The 12,910-nt window shown below is 55.5% G+C and overlaps 1 protein-coding gene across 6 annotated transcripts in view; it reads right to left on the bottom strand.

Moving 5' to 3' along the window:
• Positions 1 to 2,168: 2,168 nt before the first annotated feature.
• ATP2B3 (ATPase plasma membrane Ca2+ transporting 3) overlaps positions 2,169 to 12,910 on the bottom strand; it is a 57,705-nt gene continuing 46,963 nt past the window's right edge. For 2 of the 6 annotated variants that reach the window (XM_036887136.2, XM_036887137.2), the window contains 2 exons: positions 12,710 to 12,796; positions 2,169 to 2,514 (listed from right to left, as the gene is read on the bottom strand). In XM_036887136.2, the coding sequence (XP_036743031.2) occupies positions 2,194 to 2,514; positions 12,710 to 12,796 (408 nt within the window). In that variant the 3' untranslated portion in view covers positions 2,169 to 2,193. Of the gene's footprint in view, positions 2,515 to 12,642; positions 12,797 to 12,910 lie in introns of all 6 variants that reach the window. The other 4 variants (XM_036887141.2, XM_036887142.2, XM_036887138.2 and 1 more) reach the window with 2 other exon arrangements.

The raw sequence follows: 12,910 nt of genomic DNA, 5'->3' as shown, positions 1-12,910 counted from the left end.
ATGAGTGTAGCATTACATGGTTTATCTTCTTCAATTTAAATATTTCCAATTATATTTCTTGTTTAAGAATACACAGACCCTCAACAAATTGAGTTGCCCTTTTTGTTGTTGTTTAAACAAGGACATTAGGGAACAATTTACATGTGGGTAACATTCTCAAGATGCCCTTTGGAAAAAAGGGATGGCTTTAAGTTATCTGTAGCTGGCATTTTAAGTGGGATATTCTTTTCTAACCAAAATTCCTTTGCCCAAGGTTTGACTACTCCTGCTCAGAGGTGATGTGGCATTATGTTAACGGTGGGGGCTGAGGGTGCTTTGGATGCCAGCCTGGGGTGCTCGCAGATGGTGGAAGTGAGAGGAGCCCCCGCGGGTGGGTGCAGGACAGGGCATGTGATGGGCAAAGCAGCCTTCTGCCAGTGCAGCTGCTGAGTGTGCCCATCCGCACCAGCAGTTTCCGTTCTGACCCTATGGCCCCTGGCTCCCAGCTGTCCCCAGGGCCAGGCCAACAGGCACGTGTACAAGCTGTGGTCACAGCCCAGCCGCCTGCCTGCACCATGTGAGAAAGATGAATTCAGAAGCTGAAACACCCTCCCTGCTGAGTGCGTGTTTGGGGGAACCTAGGCCTGGCACACTGGTTGCCCACACTGCAAGGAGAGGCTCCCAAGGGAACCGTCTGGCAAATCTGACTTCCTTGTGAGAAAGACCCAGGGGAGTGGTTAGGGTAATGGTGTCACGGCGCCGCTGCTCCCCGCATGGCACCAAAGCCGCTGGCTGCAGACACAAGTCCACGCCCTTGTGGGTCCAAGCTGTCCTTCAACGAGAAGACTGGGAACCAAAGAGCGCTGTGGGAGGTGGTGACCAAGAACTTTCCCAGTCATTTTTTGGGTGCCTCAGGGACAACTTTTTGGTATTTGCCAAAGCAGAGTGAGACTCCAGTTGGGGCTGCACTGTGGTGAGTCAGCTCCTCTGGGCTTTTGAAGGTACATCTTTGTTTACCGCTTCCTGTCTGACTCTTGCCAGTCTCCCCCGCACCCCCCACCTGGGACCTGGATCTCCTGGGGCTGCTCCTGGAATCCTGGATCCTCCCATGAGGCCGTGTGAAGCAGGGGCCAGTGCTCCATCCTCTTGAAGCTGGGGCATGGACACAGAAAGCCTGCCAGCCAGCAATCACGACTTGGAACTGGAGTTGAAACCAAAGGCAACTGAAAGCAAAACTCCCTCCATCTGCTGGAGGGGACATTCTCATCAATACTTTGGTATTTTCCTTTAAATAAAATATTCCATCAAAAGGTTTTTCCCCCTCTATAGGCAGGGGTCTCAAAGTGCAAATGTTTCTATTGTAACTGCTGGGACCTTGGGCGTCCCTCCCCCTGACCTTCTCCTGGGGAATCTCAGCAACAACATTCACGGAAACTGGGCCTGGAGGGCAGAGGGCTGAGGAGAGGAGTTGGGCAGCTGTGTGGGGTGGGGTGGTGGTGGGGGCTGGGGGATGCTCCCCAAGCAACCGGAAATATATTCTTGCAGTCTAGTTCCCTGGAAAAGAAACTTGCCACAATAAATAATGAAATTTCAAATTGAAAACACCTGATGAGAGGAATGGACATATCATGCCAATAAATAGCTCCTTATTCTTTAAATATGCCTCTGGTCATATGTGTACATATCTGTCTATACGCACACACCTATCTATGCACGCACACACACAGACAGACTGCACACGTGTCCTGGGGATGGAGTGCTTGGCTGTGCGGGGACGTCGGCAGGTGGCTTCCATGGGTGGGCTGCCTGGCGGGGGCGTCCTCCTTTTCCCTGCATAGCAGCACTCGCCTTATGTCTTTTTGTATGAATCTGTCCATCCATTGGCACTCCAGTGGTGAATGAAGCTCCCAACAAAGTGAGACCAGCCACCTGCCCCACCGCACAGCCCAAATGGTGAATAGCCGGTGGAACTGTAGTGTTCGTTAAAAAAAAAAAAAAGCTTCCATTAGAAAAAAAGGGGGAACACAGCTTTTCTCACTCTCTAGTTTCTCTGTCTCCCTCCTCCTGGGTTCTGGGTAAGAAGCCTTGAACGGATTGGCTTCTTGCAAGTTCCATCTCCAGCCACCTTGGCTGCGCTCCACCCCCTGCAGGCCTGGGTCGCCTGCTGGCCGGTGCGCACGTGTGCAGGTGCGCCCGTGCCAAGAGCAGTTTTGCTTAGAGGGATGTCTCCACGCTGTGGAGCGGGCTGCTGGGTCTGGAAGAAAACACTGACGAGGTAGCTGACTTGGTGCCATGCGTGCTCAGGTAGATGCCGCTGTCTATGGCGTTGTTGTTCTGGTTGGGGGATGGGGGTGGGGGGGCCCGCAGGCGCTCCTCGTTCTCATCCACATCTGTGTCATCGATGAGTGGGATGTTGTGGGTGTAGTCATTGATCAGAAACTCGGGCGTCGCCATGAAGTTATGGATGGAGGTCTTGGATTCTGGTTTCTCCAGGCCTTCATAGAGCGAGCTACGGAATGCTTTCACCACCCGGATCTGGAGTAGGAGGCAGAGCGACAGGGACCCAAGGTGGGAGCAGGGAAGGAGGGAAGGAGGAAGGAAGGAGGGAAAGGAGGGGGGAAGGGAGGGAGGAGACAATCAATGGCAGGCTGGTGCAGGTGAGTCCCACCCACAGCGATGGCAGGGGCTCACTGCATGATCAACGTCCAGCCACTGGGACGAACAAGTGGGGCAGCTCTGCCTGGCTGTGGCAAGGGTTTTGAGGTTTGGGTCTCGGTCTTGCCACTTGGTCCACATTCAGGACAAATGGCAGTGGCTTTCTGTAGGCTGATCTGAGCAGATATTCTGGAACTCAGGAGTGATGGACACACACTGGACTCCTGAAGACCACCTCCCCTTTCCCTGGTCTAGGGGGAGGACTGGCTTAGAACTGGCACAGTCCTCCTTAGAGAGGACTGCGCTCTCTGCCCAATCTGAGTTCCAATTTGGTAGAACAGAAGATGACTTGGAAAAGGAGGATGCTGGAGAGTGGAGTCCACAGCCTCTGGCACATTGCCCTTTGGTTCCCCCAGCTCTCGTGACCTCAGCCAGCACCCACCATGCTCAGACCCATCAGGCCATCAGTCTCACTGCTGCTAAGTCCAGCAGCCACTTCTCTGTCTCCATCTTATTTGATCCCTCAAGGGCACTCAACACAGCCAACTGCCCCTCTTTCTAGAAACTTCTCCAGGCTTCCCAGACTTTGCCTCTGCCTGGCCCTTCTCATACCTCACTGGCTGCGCTGGCCCTGTCTCCTCCATTGCTCCTTCCTATGCCCACAGGCCTGTCCCTTCTCCTCTGTCTACACCCCTAGGCCCACAGCCTACTCTTGGTGGTGGCTTGGGGACTCATCTGGGTATAACCCGGGACTGTGGCCCAGGCCCGTCCTAAAAGCTCCAGTCCTGAGAGCCCACCAGTTCTCCACCCGAGGCAGCCAAGACTGAAAATGGCCAGTTGTGATCTGCACCCACCAAACCTGTCCTGCTCTGTTGCCCTGATCTGCAGCGACCGCTCCTCATACCTCCTTACAGACCCCCCTGGCTGGCAGCTGGCTGCATGTGATTAAGTTGTCATTTCCCTTCACGGACCCTTCTCTCCTTGCATCTTCGGCCACCAGCGGCTGTTTGCCCCTTCAGCCTTTCTCCTCCTGTACTCTCCTCCTCCTCCTCCTCCTCTGCATTCTCCAAGACAGCCACCTTTTTGCAGTGCCTGCAATCTGCCATATTCTCCCACTGCTCACACTTTTCTAGTTCTTTGTTCCCTGGCCACCCTACTGGCATATGTGGCATAACTCCCCACAGGGAAGAGCTTCCCCCAGTGCCCTGCTCCCTGGCCTTGGCTGCCCTTGGCCTCACACACCTCCTGTAGGACCCCACGCCCAGAATTAGCCCTTAGTTTCTTTAATCCCCCCCTCCACTAGCTGCTCTATCTTCACACACACATTTGCTCGGATCTTACCACGTCTATGAGCCACAGAGCTGCTGCCTTTCTTTGCCCCCTCCCTAGCCCTCTAACCTGAGCTCCCTCTTGCTTCTGGAAGGCAGTGAATGGGAAGGCCTCTGCTGGGCCCTGAATCAGCCAGCTAGCTGTGCACTAAGAGGGAGAAGCCAGCCCCTCCTTATGTGAGTGGTTGGACACAACCTGGATCCTGAAGTCCTCTCCAGGTCCAAGGTTCTGGGATTTGGGTTTCTTGGTTTAGAGAAGGTGTTCGTGAAGTGTGACCTCAGGGCTAACTCTGGCCCTCAGCCGGGTTTTGTAAATAAAGTTTTATTGCCACACAGCCATACCCATTCACTTATGCATCTCTATGGTTGGTTGTCTTAGAGATCCAAGGGCAGAACTGACAGTTGTGAAAAGGACCTGGTCCACAAAGCTAAAGATAGTTACTCTCGGGCCCTTTATACGAGAAGTGTGCTGCCCCCCAACATGAATCACACTGTTGACAATGGTCCCTTTCAACCTTCCAGTGTCTGCATCCTACGGCCAGCATTGCTCAGCCAAGCACATTGCCCCTAGATCAGTTTAGGCCAGGCAAACCTCACAGTCTTTTGAGTGCAAAAGAAGTGAGCCAAAGAGCTCCATAAAATTGGAATTTTCTAACTGTATAAATCCTGTTGGGATTTTCTCTGAATTTGATGAGGCCACATCTTCCAGATTGCAGATGGACAACCACTTGCCTTTAGTCCCCTAATTCCCTCAGACTGGTGTTGGAATTGTGAATCATGTGATGAAAATAAACAGAATTCACTTTTTGTAGCCATTGTAGATGTTGCCTCATTATTTGTCTCTTTTCTGGTGCTCGAATTACGGGGAGGCCCCTGGGATGCTGGCCAAAGTGGCATGGCGGTGGTGGTGCTGCACTCACTCCAGCTGTCAGCCTCACCCTGTGAGTCACAGAAACTAGAGCAAGCAGTGTGCTGCTGTCCTTGACCCTGGGGGTGCTTATTGTAAGTTGGCCAGCAATGATCTGGTGGCCGATGACCGTGGCTACACCCCCTTCCCTCGCTGAGCAGGTCCCTTCACTTGGTCCTGGGTCATGTGCTGAGGTCAGGCCTCCCTGCTGCTGGCTGAACTCCAAAGTCTTTGCCCTCAAATGATGGCCAGCCCTTCCCTCCACAGCTCCTGTTGCCCTAGAAGGTTCCTTCCGGGTACTCCTCCCAGGTGTAATCAGACACATTTTAGTGTCTGTCTCATCACCAACCTCAAGAGGAGGAATTATGCCTGCATGTTGGCTGCCTATCGAGAGCCTGGCATAGAGCAATCACTCAACCAACAGCGGGTGCCAGGGCTGCCTGCTTGCTGTTTGTCACCCAGAGTCAGCGGTTAACTATTGCCTTGGTGTTGTTTTTATGATGTGTGTTCAGGCCACCCACCACTGAAGGGCATGGTCAATTCCTGGGACGCTGGTTTGGTGGGGGCTGGTGAACATTGCTAAGAGAGGCCAGAAGGGGCGGGGAGGAGGAGGAATGTGTGTGTGTGCGTGTGCGTGGGGGTTGCCGAGGACTTCCGTCCCACGGTGGGATTTTGTATGTCCCAGCAAAAGCGTGATCAGAGCTGAGTGGAAGCAGCACCCTTCCCCAGTGGGCAGCCCTTACTGCCTCCTTAGGCTCCCCTGCAGTCCCGGGGCCGTCCCAGGGGCCCAGGCTGGGTCCTCAGGCCACCTCTCCACCTCTACCTCTCGCAAAGGGACCTAGCCCACAGACCGCCTTGACACCATAAACCCCTCGGGACCACCTCCATCTGCACCGTAGCCAGGCCGCCCCTCCTGGCATGCACCTGCTGCTCCTGCCCCTCTGAGAGCTAATGGGCTTAAAAGGAGGCCAGGAAGGACCCTCAGCTTTGTCCCACTAGTCCTGGTCTTCTCTTCCCAGGGCAGGGCTTGGGCCAAACTTCAGAGGCACCTTGACCCCTGAGCCCAGAGCCATATATCAGTGTGTCCTGTGACCCTGAGTCCCCAAACCTCACTACAGCAGAGCCTTCCCCACCTCCACTGCTGCTGTTATGTCTGCTGTAGCCCTGGAGGCCCTCTCAAGGGCATAGACCCGGCCTGCCTGGTCCTTGACCTTTCCCTGGCTCCTGGGACCTTCACGGCTGGCACTCAATGCTCCCCATACCATCCCCTGCTTCCTGCATGGACACAGGCCTCCAGCTCCTACTCCTTCCCCTCCCCATCCCCACATGTCCCAGGGCACCAGGGCTTGCTCGTCTTTTAGACCCTTTCACTTCTTCACCCACATTCATGTCTTTCCTAGGCTCTCCTGTCCACTGTGGCCTTACATACTACCTGTCCGCTAACAAGTCCTGCATCTCTATCTCCAAACTTGGGATGCCATCTACTTCTTCAACTTCAAACCCCACCTCACCCCCCCGAACTCCTCCTCCCTGGTCTCCCTGTTGCCACCCTTGACTTCTCCAGTCTGGTCTCAGCACAGCAGCCCAAGCACTCCTTCGTAATGAAAGCGAGAGCATGTCACAGACTTCACTGGCCTCAACCGTTCAATAGCTGATCTCCCTCAAAGGAAAACTCGAAGTCCTGCCAAGGCCTTGGGCCATTCTCTTCCCTTTTCCTCCTTCAGTCTCTCCAGCCTCTGCCTCCTGGTTCTCCTAGAAGCATGTCAGCCACACTTCTGCCTCAGGGCCTTTGCACTGGCTGTTCCCTCTGACAGGAAGGTTCTTCCCTCACAGATCCCCCACACCTCTTTCCCTGTTTCCAGTCACAAGGCACCCACCTCCCTCGGTATCCCTGCTCCTCTTCTGCTTTATTTTCTCCCCAGCACAGCTCACCTGCAAGCACCTCACAATCCCATTCTTCTCTCTCCTGTCTCCTTTCACTGGAGGGCAGGAGTCTGTCTGATTCACTAATGTCCCCAGCACCCAGCATGGTGCCGGCATCTGGGAGAGATCAGTGGGCAGGTGCTGCAAGTAGGGAGCCCACCTGGCCTGGCCTGCTTTCACTTTGCAAGTAAGTTTCCCGTGATGGCATCACCTGACTAGAGCCTTGCCACCTGTTTTGCTCTAACCAGCTAGCTCGAGTCTCACCCAGGGCTATTGCACCTGCCCTGTCCCCATGCCTACATTTGTTTTCCCACCACATTGTCCTATGCTGGTCTTTTCTCCTTGTTTGGAACTCAGCTCACATATCCATCCTCCAAAAGGCTGTTCTGGACAACATTTATCTAAAGAGCACCTCAAACATTTCTCTTGCTCTACGTTCTTCACTTCTGAGGCTTGAGATGGGCCATCTGCACTTAGAATAAGCTTACTTCTCTGTTTTTGCTGCCCGCTCCCTGCCCCCAAATGGAAGGCCTGGCCTGCCTTCACCTAACCCACCGTGAGCTACATTAGTGGGACAGGTCATGAGGCCACAGACCACAGGGCCCCCGCAGCCACATGAGCCGAAGCAGATGGGATGCCTGGGTCAGACTCTGCAATATGACCATGCTACTCATGATGGCTGAGTCCAAGCAGAGGGGGTGAGGGCCACAGCTGAAAGGGGTGTGTGCCCCTTCTGTTTTGACCATCAGTCAGTCAGGCGATGCCAGTGGGGGTGGGGGGCAGGGGGAGAAAGGAGGAAGGCCAAGCAAAGACCGAGGGAATGCCCACCCCAGGGAAGGGACACAGAACTGGAACAAAGAGAAAAGAAGAAAATAATAAACGCAAAGGCTCCTGAACAACAGTAACAGTAACAACAGAAACTGTGCCTGGCACCATCTGTCCCCCCTGGCAGTGGGGCAGGGGTGGGGGGCAGCCACGATCTCTGTTCCTATCTTACTGCTCAGGCTCACACAACTTCACATGTGTGCCCTGCCTTCTGCTGCTTCCTGTCTCTATACCACCCACTAATCTAGAACCTTCTGTGGGAGGACGGGACCTGTCAACTCCCCTGGCATCCAGGCTTTGGATTTAGACCAAATTCTGAATGCAGCAGCCAGTAAGAGCCATGGGTTCCCAGACCCCAAATCCTCCCTGCAGGTGGGAGGGTGGATCATGACCTGAAAGCAACATAAAGAGGTGTGGGGTGATGTGCCCAGAACTGAAGAGGAAGCAAGGGGAAGGCCCCCTTCCTCACCACAGAATTAAGAAACATGCAACACAAACTCCAGAGCTGACCCTTTCCCTGAGGGCTCAAACCCAAAACCAAACTAAAGGTGTGGCTTTGTGTATGCCAGCAAGCTGACAGTGCTAATGGCCAGCAAGTGCTGTAAAGGTACCCCCCATTCTGTGTGCGCCCACTGAGTGCCCAGGACTGGGAAAGCCCAGACTCATGCTCATGCTGCCAACATCAACAGGACGTCGCGCTGACCTGAGCCAGGCATGGCAAATTCTGCGCTTTTCTGGTGGTTGGTCTTGCCTCTCATCCTGGCCATGTCCAGCTACAGGGCCTCCAGTAAGCCTCCTGAGCTTCCTGGGCCCTGGCTCCCAGCTCTGGGGCCAGCCTGGAAGTGCTGCCTGGGGAGAGCTCAGAGCAGAGGTGGGTGGGCGGATGTGTGCTTTAGGGACTGCCTGGATGGTCTTTCCCTGCGGTAGGGCCCAGAGTTTTAGGAAGACCTGGGCAGGGTGGGGCTGATACTGTTCCTAGTATGGAGGCACTATGGACACCGAGAAATAGATGAGAAGAAAGTGCTAATACACTAGTCCCAGAAATCCAAGCGGGGAGACTTGACTAACTCAATGACCTTCCACAAGAAGTAGCAAACTCCTGCAAACAAGACTGCTTTCCCTTTGCAAGGCTCCTTCCTCCGGGGCCTGGCTTGGGTATGGGGACTGCAGTCCCGGCAGGGTGTGGTGAGCGCGTCTCCCCAGGCTCCTGACAGGCATGTTCAAGGAAATCTTGGGGGCTCACCTGGCCCTGCTTTGCCAAGTTGGAAGGAAGGTTTTCATGTTGCAAAAGCCAATTAAAATAAAGCCCCTGCCGTGATGGGTTTCCAGCATGGTTAATCAGAACGAAAGTGCCCTGAGGGAGCCCTTCTGGCCGCACTCACAGACCGTCCCTGCCCCTTTTGCTGGGCTGGGTCAGGAGCCCTCTCAGAAGCACTGCTACAGTAAACATTCGAGTATAGAGGCCCAGCGGTGCTGCAGGAGGACCAGGCTGGGTGGCCAGCTCCATGGCCTAGTGCCATGGGAGGGCCATCGGGCAAGCCCTCGGACAGCAGGCCTCGGCTCTGTGGCCGGGGTGGGGCTGGGCTATGTCTGAGTGTCTCTGCTTGTACCTGGAGGCAGCCATCAGGCACCCAGCTTGCGGCTCGTTAGTAAAACCTAGTGACTAGAGTGCCCACCTGTAGGCATGCCATGGGGATCCTGACACCCAGCCAGCGCGGTGACTGTGTGAGCGTGATTGGGGCAGGACTGGGGTGTGTGACACTCCAACAGCGGACAGGGCTTCACAGCTCTTGGTTCCCAAAGACTGAAAGTGGTCATTGTACAATGGTCTTTCATGCACCACTCAGGTGGGCCAGACTCGAAGGCATGGCTGAGGTCCTGCGGGGCTGCTGTGAAGGACAGGAGCGACAGCCCAGGTGGAGAATGAAACGGCCATGATGGGGGGCAGCCACCAGGCCAGGCAGGGAGCAGGAAGGAGGCCGCCAGGGCCATCTGGGAGCTGCGAGGTCACTGCGCTCCCCTGAGAGAGTGGGGGCTGCGCTGGAGCTCCCAAATCCAGAAGTGGGAGAGACGCGCATGTGTGTGTGGGTGTGGGGAGCCAGGGGGCCAGAGGTTGGCTAAAAAGGGTGGGTGGGTGTGAGCACCAAGGACCAGGGCAGCTCTAGGCCTCACTGGCCACCCCTCCGGGCTGTTCGCTTCTCCCTCTGGCTCCGAGGACCTCCTCCAGCCACTTCTTGCCTGTGTTGGTGAGCGGCCGCCTATCACTCTGGCCCCCGGGCTCCGTGTTCACACCCCGCACTGGGCTTTCCACCCGGAGTGCCGGAGGTCCTCAGTGGGAGTGATGTTCTGGTGTGCTAGAGAGACTTGGCCCTGCACGGAGGATAAGGGGCAGAGTGGCTGTGCATGGGCGAGGACAGGAGGCTTCCCGTAAGAGCCGGGCTTTTCCTTAGGAAACCTAGTGACCTGAGATGGCTGGACCTCCTGCAATGCTGTCTCTTGGCTAGCCGAGGAGCTCTACCGTGGTCTGCACCCTGCCTTCCTTCTGGCAAGTTCCAAGAGAGGCTGAGGGCCTGGGGCTAGCCCCCACTCTGCCAGGCCTTCCCTTGATTTGTACAATGAGGGTGCTGGGCTTGGTGATTTCTCAGGGTCTTCGAAGCTCGGACTGGGGGGCCGTTTAGAGTGCTAAACCCATCTGCCACATGGTGATGGTGGCAGGAAGTGTTTGGCTGGTGACTTGTGGTAGCAGGCGTGCCCCCCAGTGTTGCTTGGTCCTCCAACCAGTATCTTCCTCCACAGTGGGGGTTCTTTCTCAGGTGCTGCTGCCCAACTGGGAGGAAACTTTGAAGCCAGCCCTTGTGAGCTGGGGCATCAGGACCCCTGTGCTGTCACCCCAGTGCCCTCCTCAGACAGAGGTGCTCAGCTCTCCCTGGGTCCCTGCCGGCCGCTCCTTGCCCAGCAGCCCTTCTTCTGGCCAGGCACTAGTTATGTCCCGCTGGAGTGGCTTGTGGCTGGTGGGAGGGGTAGTGTCTCTCCTACTGCTCTTACTGGGCACTGCTGGGCCCCCAGAACTGGGGGGATGGGGTGCAGATGGCTGCAGAAGGAAGGAAGGTGCTCGGAACCTAGAGCCCAGGAAGAGAGGAGAGAGGGAGGCTGCCTCCAGGGAGGAGGCCCTGGGACAGTCGGCCTCCCCAGGGCTGGCCGTAGAGTGGAACAAGGCCAGAGCTGTGGAGAAGGCCTGAGGGGCATGCACAGTGGGGGCTGTGTGACAGCTGCCTTCCCCCCAAGTCAACAGGCAGATGGACAGACAGGAGGGGCAGAGAGAGATGGCAAGGAAACATGGAGGAAATCAAGAGGGAGGGAGGGATAGGAGCAGGTCAGTGTGTGCCCCTTGGGCAGACCCATGTCCCCTCTTGTCCCCTTGTTCCCAAGGAGAGTGCTGCTACCTAGCCAGGCCCTGGCCCAGGATGGCCTGGGAGGCTGTGCACCACCCGTGACAGCTGTTGGCCAATATCTGTGACCTGGGTGGGCAGCCCAGTGAGTGTTCAGGGAACTGGATTCGTAGGTGGCCTGTGGTTTGAGTGTGTGTGTATGTGTACATGTGCACACACATGTGTTGTTTTTGAAGGGGACCAGTGCAGCCCACATCCCTCCCTTAAAGGGCAGAGTGGCCTGAGACAACAGCTCAAGCAAGAGGAGGGACGTCCCCTACTGGTTCCTAAAAAAAGAAAGAAAGAAAGAAAAGACAAAAGAAGAAAGGAAAAGAGAAGAAATCAAGCAAAAAGAAAATCCCAGAGTCTGGTGTGGGAAAAGGTATGGTGAACAGCCCCCCTCCGTGGGGAAGTGATGTGCTCCCGGAGGTGAGAGCTGCCGGGCCTCACTGGAAGGGAAGACGTGGCATCAGACCCTCCGGCAGGGGCCCCGGGCTCATACTCGAAGGTTTACTGTTCGGTTTTGAAATCTTCAGTTTGTTAGGAGAAGCAGGCAGCCCTGGCTGGGAGCAGGGGTCCCACCCTGTTCCCTGCATCCCCTCTCAGCGGGGGAGCCCTAGGGTAGTGGGTTCACTGGGCTGGTGGCTTTCCCTTCATCTTTGTGAAAAATGGGAGCAATCACAGAAGTTTGTACCTCTTTAGGACCATCCCTGGGTTCTCTTTAAAATGTGACTGACAGGACAGGAACTTTTCATTGGAACGTAAAGAAGGGACTCAATTTCTCCCAGCTTCTCTGAGGAAGGAGGAGGAACTGTGGACTACATTGGGTTAACACCTTCCAATCCCGAGGCCTGTTTGGAAAGAGTGAAGGTGCTTTGAGAATAAATGGAAACATAACGGAGTGCAGGCTTGGAGGGCTGCACTTCAAGGGAAATCTCAGACACCTCTAACACCCGGGGGCTCAGGGCAAGGGCCCACGGGGAGGGCAGCGCCTGACCAGGAGCAGCGAGCCACCTCTGAGCCCACCTGGGGGCACATAACAGCAGCCACATCAGGTCTACTGCCTTTGGAAACCCCCTCAAGGAGAATTCTTGCAGCTGCCACTTTCGTCCCAAGTAGGTGGGCTGGACTCCTCCACTGTAATGATGCCAAAGAGACACTTGCCTCCTGCTCTAACCTCAGAACGTAGCCCTGAGCTGCGTGCCTCCCTTTCACTGCCCCACAGAACACCAGCCAAGGCCCCACCCTGACGCCAGACACCATGAGGAGTGGCCCAAGTTCATGAAGAACCATCACCAAACGCAGACAAGTTCCAGAAAAGAAAACCAATGACAGAAGGAGCACTAAATGGAAACCGAAAACCAAAGAAAAGAGCAGGAGGTCCAGCAGTGGCGTGGGTTCAATACATTTCATAAGAGAATATGGCTTTGGAGAGACACACCATCTGGGCGGGAAGGTGGACAGGGCGACAAAGAAAGAGCGGAAAAGCCACGGTGAGCGGAGGATGCAAGACTGGAAAAAAGAGAAGGAAGAGCTGGGGAGGCGTGTTCTTCCCCCGAGATGCCATTTATGAGAGAAAAGGGGACTCAAGACTCACTCCCAGCGGCACTGGTGGGATTGGCAGCAGAGAGAATTACGTGAGTAGGGGTAGAAAGATTGGTTACGTCATGGAGCTGGCTGAGGACCGAGGACCGCCGGCGCACAGCACCCTGAAATGAAGCGCTTCTCTTGAAGGTACTCACTACCTCCATCTGTGGGAGAGAAAATGAGATAAAGTTTGGCTTGCACTGCGTCCCGGCTACCACACATGTTGTGACAGCAAAGCCTCCCTGGGAACTGACGGTGCTCCTGACAGGGCCGTGGCC

This window comes from Manis pentadactyla, chromosome X, assembly GCF_030020395.1.
Source record: "Manis pentadactyla isolate mManPen7 chromosome X, mManPen7.hap1, whole genome shotgun sequence".
In the NCBI taxonomy this organism is placed as follows: domain Eukaryota; kingdom Metazoa; phylum Chordata; class Mammalia; order Pholidota; family Manidae; genus Manis; species Manis pentadactyla.
Note: the sequence above shows the minus strand (reverse complement) of the source record. Positions and strands in the feature narration are given on the sequence as shown.